At 41.1% G+C, this 22,747-nt stretch overlaps 1 protein-coding gene across 1 annotated transcript; it reads left to right on the top strand.

Annotated features, from left to right (window-relative positions):
* The first annotated feature begins 2,530 nt into the window (after positions 1 to 2,530).
* On the top strand, positions 2,531 to 22,535 carry sgcg (sarcoglycan, gamma). The gene is made up of 8 exons (XM_080772585.1): positions 2,531 to 2,714; positions 9,329 to 9,523; positions 11,015 to 11,116; positions 12,997 to 13,084; positions 14,096 to 14,215; positions 18,054 to 18,123; positions 18,689 to 18,812; positions 19,660 to 22,535. Exons 2-8 carry the CDS (start codon positions 9,329 to 9,331, stop codon positions 19,825 to 19,827), a joined length of 867 nt encoding a protein of 288 aa, XP_080628711.1. The 5' UTR covers positions 2,531 to 2,714; the 3' UTR covers positions 19,828 to 22,535.
* Positions 22,536 to 22,747: the final 212 nt, after the last annotated feature.

Raw genomic sequence — 22,747 nt, 5'->3', positions numbered from 1 at the left:
GTTGACTGATTTATTGGGAAGCTGCGGATTAATTGGTCTCAGAATGTTTTGGCACCCCACCGCAAGATAAATAAGGAAAATGCGATTTATATAATCTTGCATGCCTTTAGTCAATCTTGAAAATATTATTCCCTGTAAAATGATGATTTGGGTCCATGGAGTACTGTATTGCTAAGGCTCTTTTTGAGAGCTTTATCAATACGGGGGGGGGGGGGGGGGGGTGGTCCGTGCCACTCGATGCGTTTTCCACCTCATTTGGCATGTTGTGTTCAATTACTATCACAATCGGAGTGCTCTTAAAGGACCACTTCACCACTTTTCAACCTATCTTCATATAATAGGTCCTCACTAATAATCATGAAAAAAATGGTGCGATTTGTTTCTACTCGGTCTGTGTCTCATAGGAGGGCAGTTCAGAAAGCGTCTTCCAGTGACATCATCGATGGGGAATACAAGCTAATAGAAACGGCAGGCTTTCTAGTCCTGAAAAGTTGCAATGCGAAAATGGAAGCCATCGTTCTCACGATGATGAAAATCGAAACATTTTTGTAAAGAAATAATAATTTAAAAAAAAGTAATCTGCCTAATGTCCCTGGAAGACGGTTTCTACACTGCCCACAGCTGTCCTATGAGACACAGACTGAGTAGAAAAAATCGTGCCATTCTTTCATGATTATTAGTGAGGACCTATTATATGAAGATAGGTTGAAAAGTGGTGAAGTGGTCTTTTAATAGAAACTCCTCTGCCCTGTTTTTACAGCCTAATGCGTCTCCATCCACTAAATTCAACAGAGCATCCAGACTCAACTGGTCTTTAAGTGTGAGGGTGTGCTGGGCTTTTGTTTTTTAAACTCTTAGTGCAGGCCGGGGATTCATTGTTCATTTCTGTCCTCCAGTGAATAGAGCCACAGGCAGTGGGGGCATTATGAGTTATTGATAAGAAGGTGTCTGAAACGAAATGGCTATCATCTTCACTGTCTCAGCTCAGAGCTCAGGGTGTTTTGTTTTTTTATTGTTCTGCGGGCGTGGAAGATGCAGGGTAAGCTTTCTGATCGATGCTGTCAGATGTCCCTTTTGTCACCACACAACACACAGCGCTACCTCAAGCAGTGGCGGCAGTAATATGCACACAGGACACAGGAGGCCACCACTCGCATCACATTATTTGAAATCCATGTCGGCAGAGCACAAAATTAGCTTTCTTTGGGTTTTTATCGTGATCCATCTATTACTATACAGATATATCCATCATGTTAGGTGATGTTAATGCTGTAGGTGCACTGTGGCCACTGAAGCAAACATGCTGTCAAAATGTTCAGCCTGAGTGAGTCTGAGATGTACCGGTACTACAAATAAATGGGATTTGGACTTTGTTCATGCAAAATCCTGAGTTTTAACTTGTTACATTTAACTTTAAATGTAACTTATACCTTGAAACGGGTAGAAAACAGTCAGTTTTTCTCCCTACGAAATGTGATGCATTTCATTGGCATTTGCCAAAATTATTCTTTTTTCAAAATCTAGATTGGTCATTGTTTTGTGGATTAGGCATAGTCATGTCACATACACAGCACAGAACTTTTTTCCATTTCATATACATTTTCTATCTTGTGTGGGTAAAGAGTTCTGCGTTGTTGACATCATGATGCCTCTGCATATTTAATCTAAAACAGTTCAAACAAAAGTTGTTGAAATAATTCATTCATATACCTCAGTTGACTGTGAAATAAGCCAACTACTTCCCTCTCAGATGCAGTTATGATGACACCCCTCTGTCTGTCTATTAATACACTCTCTTTGCTGCTGTCTCCTCTGTCTCTCATGGACTGAACTGCCCTCCCTCTTCAGGGTCCACTGCTTCTCCCCGCCCGGCTGTCACACAGTGGTGGCATCACAAGGGACAGCCAATCTCAATGTTGAAAACCTAAACCTTTACTGAAGCCTCAAATTAGACTGGACTGAAGTTTTGGTTTGGGTCCGGTGAGAGTGAGTCACTGGTGCATATGGCAGAACGAGGAATCTTTATGGAGGTTGTCAATGCAGTGGCAGTTAAGGGCAGAACTCTTGATTATTCTGTGGAATCTGTCTCTCCGTTAGTCTGCGTGCATGCGTAGTACCAGAGGCATCTCACACACTTGAAGAGTTTTCCCCCAAAGGTTTGCTTCCAACTTAAGAAAGTGATGAGCGCCTGAGGGAAAATGGAAAAAAAGTTAACGGTTAAACAACACACACTCTTATGTTTCAAAGATACTGATTGATGAACTTGGAGGATTTTTACTTTAAAAAATGCATATAGAGAATTTTGGATATGAACATTGTACATAACATTTCTCCCCACTCTTGTCTCCTTTTCTATCCCTCTTTTCACTCTCTTTTCCTCACTCACTCACCCACCCACATACTCAGATGATACTGAGTAGCATGTAGAACTGGTAAGCCTGAGGCAGGGAGTCAGAGGGGGAGAGAGAGAGAGAGAGAGAGAGGGAGAACAGTACATTGGATATGCAGGAAGTGGGAGCGCCGTCTCGTGGTGATTGGGTAGGGGGGCATTTCCATAGCTAGATTTATGGCACACAGCTGTTGAGTGGCTGACAGACAGACTGCCGAGAAGGGAGCTCCACTATCACTGCTACTGCTGCTGCTGCCTCTCGCACACACAGCCCTGCTTGCCATTTCAACAGAGAAGCCACTGCTGTGCTTCAGCACAAAAAAAGGTAAAGTAAAACTAAGGTGCTTTTCTTTCTGTTGTCTGCGGGTTAGGGTCATTGTGGTTTTTCGTTATTAGGCTCCTTGTTGTGATTTGTCTTCCTCATGCCTGGCTTCAACTCTATATGTACAGTTACTGAAAACTGAAGTGTGTTCTAAACTTTGACCTACTGTACTGTATCAACTTGTCTGTGAGTGGTGGTATGTTGTCGCTGACTGAACTAGTATTTTTCACATGTGCTGTGGTTTAGTGTCGTTTTATCACCTTCTTGCAGTGAAAGATCGTTTTGGACTTACTGTGTAGGGAAGCATTTTTGCTTGGATAGCTGTTAACATTTTTGACCATAAATGGTCGACAATATTGGCATACAAAAATAACTGTGTGACAACCTCAGTAAAGATTTATATACAGCATATAATACTCATGCTGGTGTCAGATACAGGTCATTAGTTATGCTCATACATTATACTGTGTGTGTGTGTGTGTGTGTGTGTGTGTGTGTTTGTAGGGGGGTGGTGGTCTTTTTAAATTTAGTCTACAATGTTATGGCCTATTTTTAGACATGGAAGCATTACAGCACTGTGAAGACATGAAGGCTGCATGAACTCACCAGACAGACAGAGAGAGACAGAGACAATTATGAGACTGCATGCTATTCTTTCAATCGCTCAACCTCTGAGCTCCTATAGTATCGCCCTTCCCACCTCCCCATCAGTCCTTTCAATAGGTGACTGTCCCCTGGCTGGCAATTTGTACAAAGTCATCTTCAAACTTTTTGTGATCTGTGTTTTCCAATAGGTTTCTTGCTGTGATTTGGTTTAGGTCTCTTGTTGGAGGGGAAGGCTGGAATCTCAATTACTGCCAAACCCTGGTGGATTTTTAGGCAAGCAGTTAGACTGCCTCTCTGGTGCTAGGGGTTCTCATTTTAGAGGTCACAGAACCAGGCAGGGAGCACTGCTTTTTTGGGTGAGGTTAATTGGGTAGATGGCCCTGGTAAAACTGACAAACCTAATAATCTTTATCTCAGGAGGGGAGAACCATGTAAATGGGCTGGAAGGCCTTAGAAATATAATATGTGGTGATCGGGGCGCATGATAATAAACCTTTCAAACATAGCAGCAGTACAGTAGTAAGACAGTTATAGAGCTTTAGTTCGGCGTGTACACAGGCCAACTGACATACATTGTCTCCTCATGCACACGTTTCATTGTAGAGGTCAGTGAACTAGAGTTCAAGAGTATGTTTGAGGGCGCTTGCCCCTCCTATGTCCAGCTTTGAGGGTTTGTGTAATCACAAACATTGAAGACGAAGGTGGCCTAATTGGCCGGAATGAGATGATAGGAGATGTGTCATTGTTTGAGCATCCCATAACGATTGTGCCATGGGGGTTACCGTTGTATTGCTGGTAGAGAGATGTCAGACATTACGCAGTACTATTAGGAGAGATTGGCCAGAATGAGATGATGTATGATGATGAGAGTACCCCTCACATTTTTGAATATGCTCATGAGCAATATCTTAGATTGAGAAGAAAGTCAAATTAAGCAATCTTGATCTGGGGGAGCTTTGTAAGTATTAGAGACGGACCTGAAAAGAAAGTAAAATAAACTTTTATTACATGTTTACATTTACTTTTCAAGGGTCTCTTGCAATGGGGACAGCGGGCAGAAGAATAACATGAACTAGTTATAATCTAAAACAAAAAATATCACTGAACAGCAACGAAAAAAACGGAAGATGGAAAGGGCAGACGGTATTTTATTTGGATCATGAGTCCCGTGTGTTGAGGATTCCTTCCTGGGCACTCCAGTAGCGAGGCTGTTTAAAAGAATGTTTATTTGGGTTGCTATGGAGGACTTGGTCTGTGGCCGGGCTGCTGTCCTGAAACCGGAGCCGCTGCCTGGGAGAAGCCTTCACACATGTGGACTCTAGCCAATTCAGTTCAGCTTGATTCTGTTCAAGTCATAAGCATTTACATAACAATGTTGTGTTCAAGTATGGAATATGAATTTGTAAAGACAAGATTGACAAAAAGGTACAATTCATAAAAGCCATGCATTGTGACTATGTGACCTACACATTTTCAAACAGGCTGGGTTGTTTTTCCACTGGAGTGCTCCGGTGGTTTAATCAGTGTGTGTGTGTGTGTGTGTGTGTGTGTGTGTGTGTGTGTGTGTGTGTGTGTGTGTGTGTGTGTGTGTGTGTGTGTGTGTGTGTGTGTGTGTGTGTGTGTGTGTGTGTGTGTGTGTGTGTGTGTGTGTGTGTGTGTGTGTGTGTGTGTGTGTGTGTGTGTGTGTGTGTGTGTGTGTGTGTGTGTGTGTGTGTGTGTGTGTTTCAGTACCTGGACAGTGATCACATTCTCTCTCTCTCTCTCTCTCCCTCCCTCCATACCTTCTTGTTGGTGATGAAATGAGGGGTTTAGTTTCCTCATTTAAACTAATTGAAGCTGTTTGGAGCAATGTCATTAACACCATAATGAACAAAGCGTGTTCACCTTGGTTCTTCATTTAACCCAATGCGCTGATGATCGCAGCCCACATGCACAAAATGATCTTGTGGCTGCTAATGGGGATGATTATGGTAAATAGACTATACATACACACACACACGCACACGCACACGCACACGCACACACACACACACACACACACACACACACACACACACACACACACACACACACACACACACACACACACACACACACACTGATTAAACCACCGGAGCACTCCAGTGGAAAAACAACCCAGCCTGTTTGAAAATGTGTAGGTCACATAGTCACTGCCTGCCTGTGTTCGTGACTATGGACTTATTGGCAGAGTTGTGTCACTTTACAGCTACTTGGTAAATAGAAGTTGGAATTTGTCGCTTGCAGAAATTCAATCCAGCGTTAGCCCTTTGCTGTAATTGCTCTTACAAGTCTGATTGTAGAATATAATGAGATATAGGGAAATTAATAAGCGTCCAGTTAAACAAGGTGCATCACCTTCCCACCTCCCTCCCCTTCTCACTTTTAGGGGTGCTATTAGGTAGGGGAAGCTCTTTGGGCAACATTAATGTGTTTCACTCATTCCCCATGTTTACTGGGAACCGCAGGGAACGAGCTGTTTGTGTCCACAGAAACGTTTATCATCATCAGCATCCCCATCCTCTCCGAAACTCATTCTCATGAACCCTATAGAAAGACAGAGAGAGAGACGTAAAACCCAGCAGTGTTTGGTTACTTTGATCCATTATTCCAGAACACACTTTAAGGAAAGCCATAGCTAGTTGAGCAAAGGAAATATATTAAAGTAGCTGAGGCGACTTGTTTGAATTCCATGTGAATTATAGCGGAACGTTGATCTACAGAATCAATAGGCCTATTATAGTCGGTCACTGTAACGCTCACCAAGGCTTTTCTGGTAGAATCATCATAGTGAAATCACAGAGGGATAGTCTGGTTGAATCATCATCTGTTAACATCGAGGAGGAATTAACTGTTGGGCGTGAAGTGAGTCAAGTCCATCCATCCATCTCCAACCGCTTATCCGTAGTCAGGTCGCAGGGGCAACAGCTCCACCAGACTTCCCTATCCAGAGCAACATTAGTAACTTCCTCCTGGGGGATCCGAGGTGTTCCAAGGCCAGTGTGGCGATGTAATCCCTCCATCTCATCCTTTGACTGCCCGGGGTCTCCTCCCAGTGGGACATGCATCGAGGACCTCCCGAGTCCCTAGGGAGACACGCGAGAGGCATCCTAACCAGATGCCTGAACCACATAAGCTGGCTCCTTTCCGGGCAAAGTAGCAGCTACTCTACTCCGAGCCTCTCTCACGTGACTGAACTTCTCACCCTATCTCTAAGGAGATGCCTTATTCTTTCGGTCATGAAAGATCGATAGACAGAGAGCTTTGCCTTCTGACTCAGCTCTCTTATCGTCACAACAGTGCGGTACAGCGACTACAATTCTGCCTCTGCCGCTCTGATTCTCTGGCTGATCTCCTTCTCTGTCCTCCCTTCACTTGCGAAGAAGAACCCGAAATACTTAAACTCCGTCAAGTGACTGCTTAAACATGACGGACGCCATGTTTACATGGTGCTAAGATGCTAAGATGCAACATCTGCCCCTTATTTAAATGTCCATGCCAGGGCCACACTGGAGCCTCGTCCGCTGTCAGGTGTGTGAATCACAGCATTGAGAGTGCCTGTCCATGTTTGTAAAGATATACTTTTACCATCAACTGGAAATGTGGCGGCAAGTATGTTATGAAAACAACAGTGCCTTTGAGAGCCTGCCTGCCTTGGAAAATACTTTGTTTAATTGTATCCATGTTTAATTACACTATTTATGTGATTCATCAGATCTATGATGTTGTCAACGTTTGTCTCTCCCAAGATTTGTATATCGCTTAAGAAAGAAAAGAGAAGAATTTAGAGTGCATAGTATTTTGTTGAGGCATAAAATCTACAACTGGAAACATTCACTCTGGCCTTCACAGTATTGGTCACAGTTATTAATGCTTCTTAGGCTATGCTTCTTAGGCTATGAATCAATAGAAAGTGACTGCCTGCGACCCAGTGGAGCTGAAAAGCACAAAATGCACCTCTGCACTCAGCTCACACACCACCACCACCACCACCAGTCTGTCAGATGAGCACATCCCACGGGGCAGGCTTTATATTCCTGCGCTGAAGTGGTTCAATTTCCATTCTTAAAAGACAACTTTAGTTTTTTTCAACCAAGGTTCATGTTTTAGGTTGTTATTAGAGAAAGTAAAAGATGCGTGTTACATTTTCGGGCATTCGAGCATGGGGCTAAATATGTATTCTTTTACATAATTTTATAGCGATTATTTTTTTTATTATTTACTATAGTCCTACTAGACCCCAAGAAATTACATCTGTTCACAGGATCTACTGAATATGAAGGTAGCCTATACTGGGGGGAAGCCAGACTGTAATAGGCTCAATATGTCAGTTTGACACATTCAGTAGATCCCGTGATCTTTTGTGGCCAGATGTAATTTCTTGGGGTCTAGTAGGACTATAGTAAATAAAATAAATACATATTTAGCCCCATGCTCGAATGTCCCGCCCCCCTGTCAAAAAAGCTAAAATCCCTAAAACAAAAGAAAGCAGCAAATGAAAAAAGATTAACACTCATCTTTTAGTTTCTCTAATAACAACCTAAAACATGAACCTTGGTTGAAAAAAAACTAAAGTTGTCCTTTAAGAAATGAATAGAGACATTTGGGCGTTGGTTGGAACTGGTCTTATGCCTTATGATTCCATGTGGTTTTAAATGTGCTGTCTGTGGTCACGGTGCTTCATTCTTGTTTTTTTCGTCATTGATAGCAATAGCTATGTCAGAAAGTGGAGACCATTGCACTAGCATTCTGCCTCTGCCTCCAGCTACGTTTCTGGAAATTCACTCAACTTTTCCATTGGTACTCGGGCCAGATATGCACTCGAAGAACAGTGCATGAGCTCATGAATGACAATTACAGCAAAGGGCTAACGTTTTTGAAAAGGGCTGCGTATTTAAGTGCCATGTTGGTCTGTCCATGATACATTTGAATAATACAGATAATTCTAGAGATCTAACAACTTGTATCAAATACATGATCACGCCATTGTTGACTGTTACATTGCACTATAATGAAATGTGGCATATCAATACCAAATTGACGACATTACAGTACTTACATAACTAACTTCTTAGTGGTGTGTTGTGTTGCTAGTCTTTCTGTTATACCCAATAACCTTGCATTCTACCACTTCTCATTGCTTATCATGTTCAGTCACCATGACCAGATTCAGATTCCTTGTGTTCCAAATGCATATCATTTCCACAAGCTGTTGTTGATGCTTTGCATTGGTTAAATATTTATAAAACACATAGACCGTCTTAGCCAGGTTGCCTATATCCGCGGGGCCCACAACAAACTACATCACAGGACTGCCGGTATGATTTGTGTGAGTTTTGAACAAAATCTGTAGGAAAGAAAACACAATTACAGGGGTCCTGGTGGAGACAAAAATGAAACACAGACAGAAGGTTTCTGCCCGACAGCAACATAGCCTACGATGGTATAGGGCTGTTTCCATCAGGTGTTGATTTTGACAGCAAATTTTGATTTTAGTTAATAGTCTCTTGAATATTTTTCATTTAGTTTATGTCACATTTTAGTCACCTGGACTGTTTTTGTCGACTAAATATCTTGGTTTTACACTGACACGTTGGGAGCTTGTAGATCTGCTATTTTCAGTATGCAACCATGTGTAAAATGACTTACTGCAGGATCTCTTGTCTACTAGTCCATTCCTAACATTTTAGTCCAGTTTTTGAGCGGTGGGCACACCGTCTCCATCATGTAGCTTTGTGTGTCCCGACTCCCTATGTCTGTTTTTATACGTTGACGAAATTGTCAATATATTTAGTCATAGTTTTAGTCATCATAGCCTAGTTTTGATTTAGTTTCCATTTAGTTTTTGTCAGTGAAAAAAGGTCGTCGACGAACATTTTTTTCTCATAGTATTAGACGACGAAATCAACACTGGTTTCCATTATGCCTCAGCCTATACGTGTCTACACCCCCCTGACTGCCCCCCCCCCCCCCCCCCATGCACCAACAAACAGATGGTGCGGGAGCAGTACGTCAGCACCACTCAGGACAGCGGCGTCCCCAGGCAGCTGCCCGACCTCGTCTACAAGATTGGCATCTACGGCTGGAGGAAGCGATGCCTGTACCTGTTTGTCCTGCTGCTCGTCATCATCCTGGTCGTCAACTTTGCCCTGACCATCTGGTTACTGAGAGTCATGTGGTTCAACACGGTACGGAGGAAACCGCATGGAACGCACTGCTCACCGTTTGGTCTTTCTGTCTGTCTGTCTGTCTGTCTTTCTTTCTTTCTTTCTTTCTTTCTTTCTTTCTTTCTTTCTTTCTTAACCACTTATGACCTATAGTCCAGGGGTTTTCAACCTGGGGGTCGCGACCAGGCGGTCCGACTGGGGCGGCCCCCAGATTATAATATATATACATTTATTTCTTTATTTTGCAACTGGATGGCTGGAAAATGAAAATTAAGAGTTAATATTGTATAAACTTTCCTTAATGATTATATCTGGTTTCGGTATTTATTTATGATGTATTGTCTCTATTATTAAGGTTATTGTAGTGGTCAATTTGTACTGGGGGAGGGGCGGGGGTCGTGAGACATGGCCAAAGCATTTCCGGGGGTCCCCAGCCAAAAATGCTGAGAACCCCTTCCCTATACTGCACTGTTGTATTATGAAACGTTTTGAAATTGTCTTTTTTGAGCGGTGCCTAACCGCTCCGATGAACAGCTAGCCTATATACGTATGTCCCTAATCCATGTGTACTACATGTATGTCCCATTGTATGTATGTCTCATATGTACAGTATGTTTGTATGTCTCCATGTGTGTCTGTTTGAGTATGGACAGCTGCAATACCGCTGGGTGACCTAAAGTGGCACTGTTGAGGAAGAAAGAAAAACTGAATTTCTTCTTTCTTTCTTCTCTCCCGCTTCTCGCCTTTTGTCATGAGCCTTGATACATGCTTGTCGCAGAGGCTGCACAGTATAGTGTTTGTGCATTTGAATTTTAAGAGGATGGTACGTGGAACAGAACCGTGTTAACTGCACTAACTCCACTAAGCTTTTCAGCCATCTCAGCAAATATACCTATTTTGCATGTTGTTGTCATGCATGTCTCGTTGATCTACTGATTTCTGTCTCTCTAAAATCTAAATGATGGATGTGTCTGTTATTGCCTGATATAGTGCTGATTCCTTGTCTGTGGGCCAGATGGGAAGTGTGGATTTATGCAGATGCAGATTCATAACAACTGCACACATGCAACATCTCTCTCCCTCTCTCTCTCTCCCTCTCTCGCACACACGCACGCACCTACGCAAGAAAACAACACACAAACCATGGCTCTGGTTTATATAGCACGTATGCTGGCAGCCCTAGAGGGTAGATTGCTACACGTTTCTCAGCGGTGCCAATCTGTGAGCCGTGCTGTGGGGGTCTGATGATACAATCGCTATTCTTGACCTCCTGGCTAGAAGTGCTTTTAGAGTTTAGACTGAAGCCCCGGAGTTGCTTCTGCACACCTTTCCCATTGCAATGTTTGGCCTCTATGGTCAGGGCAATTTCTCTTTCATGTTCTGTAATCCTAAACAAAGTCTAATCTGTTCTTTGTTTTATCGTTTGTGTGTGTGTGTGTGTGTGTGTGTGTGTGTGTGTGTGCGCGCGCGCGCGCGTGCGTGCGTGCGTCTTTGGCCTTGCTGCCATTCCAGGAAGGAATGGGACTCCTGCAAGTACATTCAGATGGGGTAAAGTTAGATGGCGAGTCGGAGTTCCTTTTGCCTCTGTACGCCCAAGAGATCCACTCCAGGAAGGTAAGATAAACACAGTACATTCAATGTATATTCCGTATCAATGTAGTTATTATGCCAGTTCCCAATTCCCCCATATAGTCCCTGACTGTCATGGCTGGCACCTTGATCTTGGGGAGGGTGGACTTTAACTCTCCTCAGATAGGGTGAATGTTGGTCCGACATACTTAACAGTCCGACAGGCATTTAAATTGCCTTTTGAATTGACGAAATCTTCACGAATGTTGTCATATCCAGTCTATAAACAATAAATAAATATTCAAAATGAATAATTGCTATATTATGTGCATACCGGTAGTTTAGTTTTAGTTTTACTTGTTGGACCAACTGCAATGAAAGAGACTTGCCCGGCCTCAGCCCTGACGGCCAAATTCCACTGGTTTTTCCTTCATTCTCCCTCGCCTCGATCCCTCCCTCTACTTTCCACTCAGCACCCTCATCTACGCTCCTCTAACCCCTCTAGCACCAAACAAAAAAATTAGGTTATAAATAAATGCGGAATGAAGTAGTCTAAACGGTCCACACATGATGTTGACTCACACTGTCAAAGCACTCCGACATGTTCTGATTGTTTGTGGAATCCATGCGGGCTACACCCCTCGTTCAGACCTCTTCCTCATTATGCTGAAACATTCCATTAAGTGGAATATTTCTTGACACAGCTTTGTAGAATTAGCAGAGAAACTTTTAGGAAAAGAATAGGACTTGGCAGGCGGTGACTCGCTGTGCACATGGCGATGCAGCAAAGCTCCCTATTAACCTCCTGGATATTTGTGGTGGAAAATATTTTATGACAAGCCGGCTATAGCAGCAGATGGGAACACTTTGCTGCAGTTGTTTACATGTTAGGGGTTTGCTTGCTCATAGCAGAGATTTCCTTAAAGGGACACTTCACCCTTTTTGCAAAACAATATATGTTAATGACGTTTAGAAGCTTTAGAACACTTTCATGGGGGTCTTTATGTATGTAATATGTGGTTTTAGATATTTTAGATTGTAGCAGTGAGCCCAGTGTCTCTGATGTCATGGACACTGGGCTCACTTCCTTCCTGGACTACATTTTGTCTCAGTAAGACAGCTCTCCCCCTATCCACAAGGAGGAGCAGTGCACCAAAGAATTATGGGAATTGTAGTCCAGGAAGGTAGTGAGCCCAGTGTCCATGACATCAGAGACACTGGGCTCACTGCTACAATCTAAAATATCTAAAACCACATATTACACACATAAAGACCCCCAGGAAAGTGTTCTAAAGCTTCTAAACATCATTAACATATATTATTTTGCAAAAAGGGTGAAGTGTCCCTTTAACCCTTATTTTTTTTCCGGTCTTTACAGACCTCGTTAGGAGGCGATGTATTCTCCATTTATGGTCTGACACTTTCACTAATGTATTCTATGCTTTATGAAAATATACAGGATTTACTGTGTCATCTTGACTATATCTAAAAGGAATTAATTTTGCTATCAGGGCTTCTTTTAAACAAAGTATTTCACTAAAAGCACTGACTATATGAACAAACAAACCAATAATTTTGGCAGATGGTGAAACTGTTGCTGTTATGCTAAACAGGTGGGCTCTTTGGTTCTCAGGGACGCATCACGCATGGTGCTCTTTTTTTTTGTTTTTGTTTTTTTAACCCATTTTGACCTGAGATCAGATTCTAAAAATGTCTTCTACATCCTGACAGTTTTCTGAAAAAGCTATGTTTCTATGTCAGTCGTTCTTCGACTTTTCAAAAATAGCATACCTACAAGCTCGTAGCGCGCCTATGAGCTTGTAGATCTGCTATTTTGAAATAGATAACACCAAAAGGGGTTCCCGCACAAAATGGGTTTAACATATAGGACATTAGTAGACGGTTACTGTGCTTTTATATTCCAGGATTCTCCACTTCTAATAAACGCATCTGAAAATGTCTACCTCAATGCCCGCAATGAGAATGGTGATGTCACAGACAGAATAGCTGTAGGTAAGAGGCTGACTCTGCACGCACACACACACACACACACACACACACACACACGCACACGCACACGCACACACGCACGCACGCACGCACGCACGCACGCCCGTCGCCCGCACACCCGCACGCCCACACACACACACACACACACACACACACACACACACACACACACACACACACACACACACACACACACACACAGAGAGAGAGAGAGAGGGGGCAATATGTTAAAAATGTAACATTCAACTGATTTATGTGGGCAACAGCAAAGTCAAATGTCCTCCAGCGGGCTCCCATCCAATATTAACAGTGACAAGAAGGCATCCCTCCATTCAAAATCTCTCAGATTCTCATTTAAAATCCATTTCATCCAACATGCCTCTGTTAGCCATCAGTTCCACATTGTTCTCTATTATTCAGAGCGCCTGGGGTCTGTGGAAGTGTTTCCTCGCCTTTAATGGCAACCCAGTGGGGTGCGTAGAGGACTTTGTTATATGCCAACAAATGACCAAACTAATTTACACTGTGTCACAGAGACACCGTGCATCTTTAAATGATCATTAAGCCACAACCCTCCCTTTTCCCCTGAATACAACCACATCTGAATTCAGATCATAGTTAAAGTTATTGCCTTGCTGTTCATTTATATTAATCAATTAATTTATTTAGCACATTCCCTATAAGTTAAAATTCAGTGATTTTCTTAAAAGTACGATGAAGTGTATATACAAAATAAAATGGAAGCCAGGATATCAGTTATTTTAAGCTTGGTTTTGTACTAAATGTTTGAAACATGATTTCAGTTAGCTCATGCTACATTCTCTGTAGCATGCCTCAAAATTAAAGCGCTTACCTGAGCTTGACAGTCAACATCTATATTGAATAGATTAATATTGATAGTAGGCCTACAAACTTGACTTTTATCAGCAATTCATACCTGATTATTTTAGATAATATTTGTTGATTTCAGTGCTGCTTTCCTAATGTCTTCTACTGTTTTTTTTATTGTTGTAGAATCAGACAAGGTACATGCTCATGCACAGAGTCTCGAAATGAGAACCCTCGATGGCGACATGCTGTTCCGAGCAGATGGTAAAGATGCTGAGGTCGGACCAGGCAAGCTGCGAGTCACAGGTACTTTATGTGAAAATGTCTGGATTAAGAGATCGAGATCGTGAGGGATTTTCAATTACTCAATATCAGTTCATGCCATGGTTGTATGAACTGATTCATTTAAACCTTAGGCAGATTCTAAAAACACATACCTTCTAAAACCTAACATAAGGTTTTCTGAAAACATTCAAATTCTTATTAAGTAAATAAATTATGTCGCTATATGAGACACAGAGATATCTCCCAGCATGTATACCTATAACAACATATAGGTTACACCGGGTCTAAATGGTTTATTGAAAGTAAGAGACTGTGTGAGAAACCTGACTTTTCCAGTATATTTGTGAAATAACAGATTTAGTTTTTTAGTATAGCGCCGTTGTTTTCTGTCCTTTGTTTGTTTGGGTGTCTTTCGCTGTCCAGTTTGTGTATTGATGACGGGTCGGTCGGTCATTGGCCTGGCACTGTATGAGAGCTAATTAGTGGCCAGGAGCGTGTCAGAGTTGATAGCCTCGTTATGTCTGGGTCATTTCATGCTACACTAACCAGCAGAGAGTGGAGCAAGGAGCTCATTGCTAAATTAAACAACAACAACAATTACTGTTAACAGAAAGATTAACCACACCAAATTTCTTCTACAAAAATAGCCAATCTATGAGCTAGATCGGCTATCTTTGGCTAAATATATTCTCCCCAGAATATAGACGCTGACGTTCAAGTGGTCATGATGACATTGAAGCTACTTATTTCCCCACAAAGGACACTAACAGAATTAAGAACACGGAACAGAAGGTACAGATGCTAACTTCATGGTAGCACATTCTTTTCAATGATATAGTCTACCCCATATGGAAAAAAAATTACTAAATTTGTATATGTTTTACATGAAACTTGTAGTTAATATATATGACAGTCAAAGCAGATATAAGATCCATAGTATTTTTTTGTAAAGTGAAACTTATATAATTTTGTCATTTATAGGAACTATATAAAACAGTCAAAGCACATATAAGAGCCATAGTAAGTTTTTGTAAAGTGAAACTTATATAATTTTGTCATTTATAGGAACTATATAAAACAGTCAAAGCACATATAAGAGCCATAGTAAGTTTTTGTAAAGTGAAACTTATATAATTTTGTCATTTATAGGAACTATATAAAACAGTCAAAGCACATAATAAGATCCATAGTATTTTTTTGTAAAGTGAAACTTATATAATTTTGTCATTTATAGGAACTATATAAAACAGTCAAAGCACATATAAGAGCCATAGTAAGTTTTTGTAAAGTGAAACCTATATAATTTTGTAACTTATAAGAACTATATGTGACGGTAAATCCACATACAATATTCTTAGTAAATTAGTATAAATTGAAATATATATGAACTTATAAATAATTACTGCAGTAAATCCACATACAAAATCCTTAGTAATTGTGTGTTGTCAAACTTGTAGAGTTGGGCAAACATCAGTGAACCCAAAATCTGATAGGATATTGTATAGAAACCATACAATACAGGCCATGTATGTCACAGAGACATCCACATTAAACAAAACCTAATCTTACAATGAAATAACATGAGATGACAAAATAATGAGTTGTATTCCCTTTTACATTTTATGACTCCTACATTATTTAAGATCCCCCCACCCAGTGCCCCCCCCCAGCCAGTGTCCTCCCCAGCCAGTGACCCCCAGTGTGACACCCCCCACCCAGTGCCCCCCAGCCAGTGACCCCCCAGTGTGACAGTGCCCCCCAGCCAGTGCCCCCCCCCCAGCCAGTGTCCTCCCCAGTGTGATGCCCCCCCAGCCAGTGTCCTCCCCAGTGTGATGCCCCCCCAGCCAGTGTCCTCCCCAGTGTGATTCCCCCCCCAGCCAGTGCCCCCCCAGCCAGTGTCACCACCAATGTCCCCCCATGTCCCTCCCAATGCATTTTATTTTATACTGCTATGGTAACTTATAAGAATCTTCTAAAAAAAACAAAAAACATAAAGAGAGCATATCAAACACTTCACATATGTCAGGATGTGTCTGGGTAGCTCAGTCGGTAGAGCTCTCGCCTTAAGACCACAAGTTCGTGGGTTCGATCCTGGGCACTGGCAACTCAGCGTATGAGTAGCACAGCTTGGGTGCGGCAAGTGATGCGGGAAGAATTGGGAGTTGATGGTATAGTAGGTGTGGTGCTCTATCTCAGCAACTATCTCCCAGGGGTCTATAGCGCATATGTTTTTTATACCTCATCATACACGTCACATATAAAAACTTATATAGTCATAGATAAAACATATGTTTTTTTTATAACTATAAGGTATAATGTATTGGCTGTCATATAACAATGTTATAAAAATCATATAAAAGAAGCATAAAAGAAGCATACTTTTCTTGTAAATTAAATGGTTACAAACTATAAAATACATACTATAATGGTATTTTTTATATATATGGAAAGGATACATCTCATATAATTTAAAACTACAAACATTGTATGGAACATGTAAGGAGAATACAGTTTGCCATGTACTTACCTTATAGATCACATACATGTTGTTTACTTGATTCATACATGATTCACTTTATTGTCTTATATGAGGATTGTATGAAAGGTGCCACTTTCAAGAGTTCACATATAAAATCTAGTATGTACTTTACATGACATACATGTAAATGACATACATAAAAAATGTAAATACTTACTATTGGAGGCAACAGGACAACATATATGTTTCTTCTACTTTTTTTTCCATATGGGACTTGCCAGCCCATGGAGCCCCATTGTGAATCCATTCATGTTGTTGAGTACCCTATTGTTATAAATATTCCCCAGCATTTAGAAACTGCCACATGCTAACTTGAATTGATTGATTGAATACTTTATCAGTCAGAAATGTAAACAGTACAGACTGTAGAGTCACTTATAGTCTAAAAGGATATCACAGAAAAAACGGGTGGGATCGATGACCACCAGAAACAGGGATCGTTATGAGTCCAATAGTGAAAGATGCACGGTTGCCTCAATAGCCAATTTTAATATTGGATTGGCCTCTAACCGGCGTAACCGGTTACACATTTGACATTTTACTGTATACTGCTCTGCTCTTGCATGATTCCTCCTGCATCAAATCTCCTCTGCCCTGAATGGTGGGTTGAAGTGGTCAATGCAGTGACGAGCAGCTTGCTTCATCATCAGACATGCTGGATTGTTATCAAAAGCAGAATGTAATGAGAATGTTTGTTGTTGCCTGTGGGGCCCGTCAGCACAATGATTATATCAGGCACAGCAGGCGGTCTTCTCTCTCACCTCACCAATGACACATTTGGAAATAACATTTGGTTCTGAAATAACATCTGGTTGCTACAAGATAACTGCACATGCAATCGCATTATGGTCTGACAGCCATTATGCTTTGCACACCAAACCAGTTGATTTGGGACAACATGTCTGATTGGGGTGTCAAACTGGAGACAAAATGTGTGCCTCCATTCAGATTTAGATGAAGTTTCAGAACGGTAAGGTTAGGCCCGCATCTGCCAGCAGTGCCAAGGCTAAGGTCGGAATAATTTTTCCATATCTGTTAAATATAGAACAATTGTCACTTGTTGCAGTGTCTCTGAACGTTTCGCTGAACTTATCGCTGATGATGGTGTGACTGTGACTGAGACTGTGTATGTGTGTGTGTGTGTGTGTGTGTGTGTGTGTGTGTGTGTGTGTGTGTGTGTGTGTGTGTGTGTGTGTGTGTGTGTGTGTGTGTGTGTGTGTGTGTGTGTGTGTGTGTGTGTGTGTGTGTGTGTGTGTGTGTGTGTGTGTGTGTGTGCGTGTGCGTGTGTGTGTGTGTGTGTGTGTGTGTGTTCGTCATCAGGAGCTGAAGGGGCACTGTTCCAGCACTCCGTAGAGGTGCCTCTAGTATCAGGAAGAACAGATGAATTGCTGTGAGTTCTGAACACATCAGTAATGTACTGTAAAGTATATTGTAAGGTACTGTAAAGTATATTGTAATGTATTTTAAAGTATATTGTAATGTACTGTAAAGTATATTGTAATGTACTGTAAAGTATATTGTAATGTACTGTAAAGTATATTGTAATGTACTGTTAAGTATATTGTAATGTACTGCCATTTGGAGGATATTAATGATTAGTATACCTCGGCTTCCCAAACACTGGGTCGGGACCCATTTGTGGGTCATTGGCAAATCTGTGTGGGTCCCTTTGGTTTTTGTTTCCTATATTTAGTTTTGAATTATTATTATTATTATTATTTCATTTTTGCAGTAAATTCATGAAGATATAGATTTCATGAATATATGAAATCAAAGAAATTCCAATTAATTCCAATTAAGTATCCTTCACCTCCTCTCCTCTCCTTCCTCTATGTATTGTATCTAATATATGTATCTTAGTTTCCTCACATGGCTGTATTTTATTTTTGTCATTTCAATAAAGCACCTTGTTTCTGTTGCAATATTATCTTCTAAAAATGTTGCTATTTTATTAGGCTGGAATGCCCCACCCGTGCTCTCACTATGGAGGGCCCTAAAGGAGTTGTGATCAGCGCTTTGAACGGGAACATCGAAGTCGTCTCCAACATGGATATCTTACTGCAGAGCACCAAGGATGGAGTAAGTATTAGTGATCACATACTAACAGTTACATTTGATGTAAAATCAGATTTTTGGAAATCAATGAGATTCTAAATTCTAGTATAAGCAATACAATACAACAAAAAAAAGCTTACATTTCAATTGGGTGGCTGGCTGGTGGGTGGGTTTGGGGGAATGGATATTGGATAGGGGGCACTAGCCCCCGCCCCCCGCCCCTATCCAAAAAATCAGTTCACGGTATTTCATGTTATTTCTTTCTTCATGTGGTACTACGGAGCATATCAGGTCCACCTCATGACACACTCCCACATCACGTCTCACATGGGGACCGACAGAAAGCACATTTTTACAAAGGGAACTTCAAGGTTCAAGGTTTAAGGTTCTTTATTATTTGTCTCCCGAGGGAGACATTTGTCTTAGACAAAAGGGCCCACATGCAAGCGTAGCCCTTATGCCCATGTCGCCGCAGAGCAGCTTAATGTTTTATTTATAATTTATTTCATATATCTAGTTGTTCTATTCAGCATGATTAAAATGTCCTTATGGTACTGTATGTTTGACCTATAGTGTACATAGGCCAATGTAGGCTACTACCCTCTACAAAACTACAAATAATGTAGCTTGAACATATATTACATGCCGTAATATTGAATATATGACTAGAGTGATGTTGAGAAATTATCTATCTGTCCCCTTAAACTGTGAGGTCCTGTTGTTGTATCACGTGTAGTCCCTATAAGGTTGTCGGTGCATCTACATTCTACAGTATACACCCCTTGTCACCAAAACGGCTCTGTACATTTCTTCTGCTTTAATGATTCACCGGATCTGCCCTTTAAATTCTATTCATGCATGTGTTCCACAGTTGGTGTTGGACACCCAGTTGCTGAAAATGCCAAATCTGCCCAAGAGTGAAGGAGAGGTGTCGGGTAACGCCCAGGGTCTGTACGAGGTGTGCGTCTGCCCCAGTGGCAGGGTCGTGGTGTCCGAGGCTGGACTGCAGTCCACTTGCAGCGGGAGCCAGGATTGCTAGATAAAGACTCTGACAACAAGAACAGATTACTGCCACGGTCAAACACCCCCCCAGAGCAAGTCCTCTGGGAAGCAAGAAAGCACAACTCTCTTTATATCTGGTGCCAGTCTGCTAAAGGAGTCTCTCAGCACTAAAAATCATATTCCTTTTATACCATGGATGGATGGAAGATGATCACAGTGCTAAGATGCTTCTGGCAAATGGGATCTTTTATGTACAAATGACATACATACTGTACAAGTTTAATATACTGTATAAGTGGCAGGAGTCAGTCAGATCATAGTAAATCAGCAGTGTTAAGGCAAATGGGCTACCTGTCCCAATCACGGTTTTTTAAAGATATTTTTGGGGCTTTTTTTGCCATTTATTGATAGAAATACAGTAGCTTGACAGGAAACGGGGAGAGAGCTGGGGGTAATACACAGAAAGGTTCGTCGGGATCGGGACTCGAACCGGCGACCAGCCTAGGTGCCTGGACTGCCAGGCCTCGATCACGTTTTTTGCTCCCGATCCGATCCCGGTCATTTGATTGTGAATATCTGCCGACATTTTTCCCGATCTGATATTTATATTTTTATAGAACACTTATGCCATATCACAATAGTACACTATCCAAAATCACAGACAATATCCAGTCTAATATGATATGGATATAATATTGATACTAGGGATGTCCCGATCACGTTATTTTTCCCAATGAATGAATTAACCATTGTAAAGCGCTTTGAGCACTTGGAAAAGCGCTATAAAAATGCAATTCATTATTTTTTATTTTGATCGGATCCGATCCGATTCCGATCATTTGAAAATGACGTGATCACGATATAGGATCGGGACAACACTACCTGGAGAGCATTCGATTGGAGGACAGTCCTCCTTCACAGACCTCCTTTAGAGTACGGGAGGGGGACATAAGGTAAAGATTCAAAAGGTCTTGAGGTCATCGCCTAAGTGCAGCTTAGAGAGGAGACAGTGGAACGTGGAGAGGATTACAACTGTCTTGCAGCCGGCCGGTACTAGCTCTGGTCCATTCCTGCAGAATCGAAGCAGTAGAAGGCTATGGACCAGAGCTAGGCCGGTACGTGACTCTAAAGATGGAGTGCCGTGATTACTGTCCACCCTAAAACATGATCATCATGTATTATTATTATATAAGGAGGACATTTATTTAAAAAAAAGTGTACTGTATTTGTTAAAATGTCGTTTTTTATGTGGACACACCCACCAATTCATCAAGTATGCCTGGTTTGCCTGCCCTGGTGGGTGGTGGTGATGGGTAGTCCACCTGAACATAAGCCACACTCACAGCTGTTGTTGTATGATATAGGGGGAGGGGCTTAGGGGAGGGGGTGACTGTCAAGGTTTCAGCCTCCAGGAAGAAACCCTAAATACAAAGGGAAGACACAAGGGGTAAGTACTGTCACCTCATAAAGTTATAAACACATGAAAAACTGGATCACGGCACCCCATCTTTAAACTTCCTCATGATGAATATGCATCTCCAAAATGCAAATGATTTTCTTTTACTGAATGTTAATTTTATTACTTGACTGAATCATGTTGGAAATGAGTAGCTTGTGGATTACTCTCTCGTATTGGAGAACTTTCCGGAGGTTCTGTTTTTTGTACACAGTATTATGGCTGGGCAATGAGGAGCTGGTTATCAGCTTACATCCTATGCAATATCATTTTGAGGTGCAATAATCATATCTATACATCAAGGGCTTCAAGTAATCAGCAAAATGTCTGGAGTTAAACTGGACATTAACAAGAAGGGAATGTATTTTGTATTTTGTATAATTTTTTGTCTAAGTCTAGTTATTCCCTTCTGGTGCCAAGCCCTCGATATATAGTAAATGTTTTTATTTGAGGTGTAATGTTTTGCATATATGTTTTGCATATATTGGGGAGAAAGGCATGATAAGACATATTAGTAAGAGTAAAATCCAGTCCAGAATTACATTAGAGACTGCTTTTGTATGTTTATTTCTTTTTTCAAGATCCAGATACAAGATGTATCAGGTGTTCAACATATAGGATCTCATGACATAAGCCACCCGCTCTATAGCGACAGTATTATGATTGCAGTGTTTGAAATCAAATCCTTTAGGGATGAACACATTTTTTCATGTTTATTTGTTTGTGTAAGCCCTGCTTTACTTTCTAGCCTGACGGCTCAAGTCAGGATTCATGTTTGTTACTAGTCACTGCTTACAAGTGTCAAAGAAGAGGACCGTTTTCTCCTAATTTACAATGATGTAGATTTGTAGAACTGTTTGTAACTATCAATCAGTAATTGGCTTTCTTGGTAAATATTTAAAGTTGAGGCTGTAAAATAAAGTAGTCTGGCTGTTAAATGTACTATAAAGTTCATGATTTCTTGAACTTGAACATGAGTTCAGGATCTTGTTTTGAGTCCATGTGAGTGCTTTCCCCCAGAAAATGTATTAACATCAACGTGTAAACATTTAATTTGTCTCATTGTATTTTGTGTTATGTAAAGGCCTATTCATACTCTCTCTTGTTTTTACTATAACCAGTAAAAAACTAGTTAAACAACTAAAACTGGAGTAGGAATAGGCCTTTACTGATAATGTTGAAAAGTTGATGTTTTGAAATCTTCAACTCAGGATTTGGTATATTTTTATACAATGTTGAATGCTGTGTATTTATTCATTTTACATGTTTGAATAAACAGTTTGAAGTTATTTTGAGTTGTAGATATATCTATCTACAATAAGTTAAAACATTTCAGATTCTCTAAGCCTTGCATGTTTTGCATTCAGGCATTAAAGCTATGTACAATCACAAGTTTTATGTACATTGTCTACCTGACAAAGAGAGGTAACTGCAACAATGTCTGAACTTTAAACGGCTCCACTTGTCACTCTGTTGACCTATACAGCATTTTTTCCAGCAA

The sequence above is a fragment of the Protomyctophum bolini genome, assembly GCF_963924005.1.
Source record: "Protomyctophum bolini genome assembly, chromosome: 9".
Classification (NCBI taxonomy): Eukaryota; Metazoa; Chordata; class Actinopteri; order Myctophiformes; family Myctophidae; genus Protomyctophum; species Protomyctophum bolini.
The sequence above is the reverse complement of the archived record's forward strand: the minus strand, read 5'-3'. Positions and strand labels throughout refer to the sequence as shown.

Excerpts from the sequence above, each read along its gene's own strand:
- sgcg (XM_080772585.1), top strand. The coding sequence starts at position 9,329 with ATGGTGCGGGAGCAGTACGTCAGCACCACTCAGGACAGCGGCGTCCCC. Across the intron at positions 11,117-12,996 it reads AAGAGATCCACTCCAGGAAG|GATTCTCCACTTCTAATAAA; the intron begins GTAAGATAAACA and ends TTTATATTCCAG. Across the intron at positions 14,216-18,053 it reads AGGCAAGCTGCGAGTCACAG|GAGCTGAAGGGGCACTGTTC; the intron begins GTACTTTATGTG and ends GTTCGTCATCAG.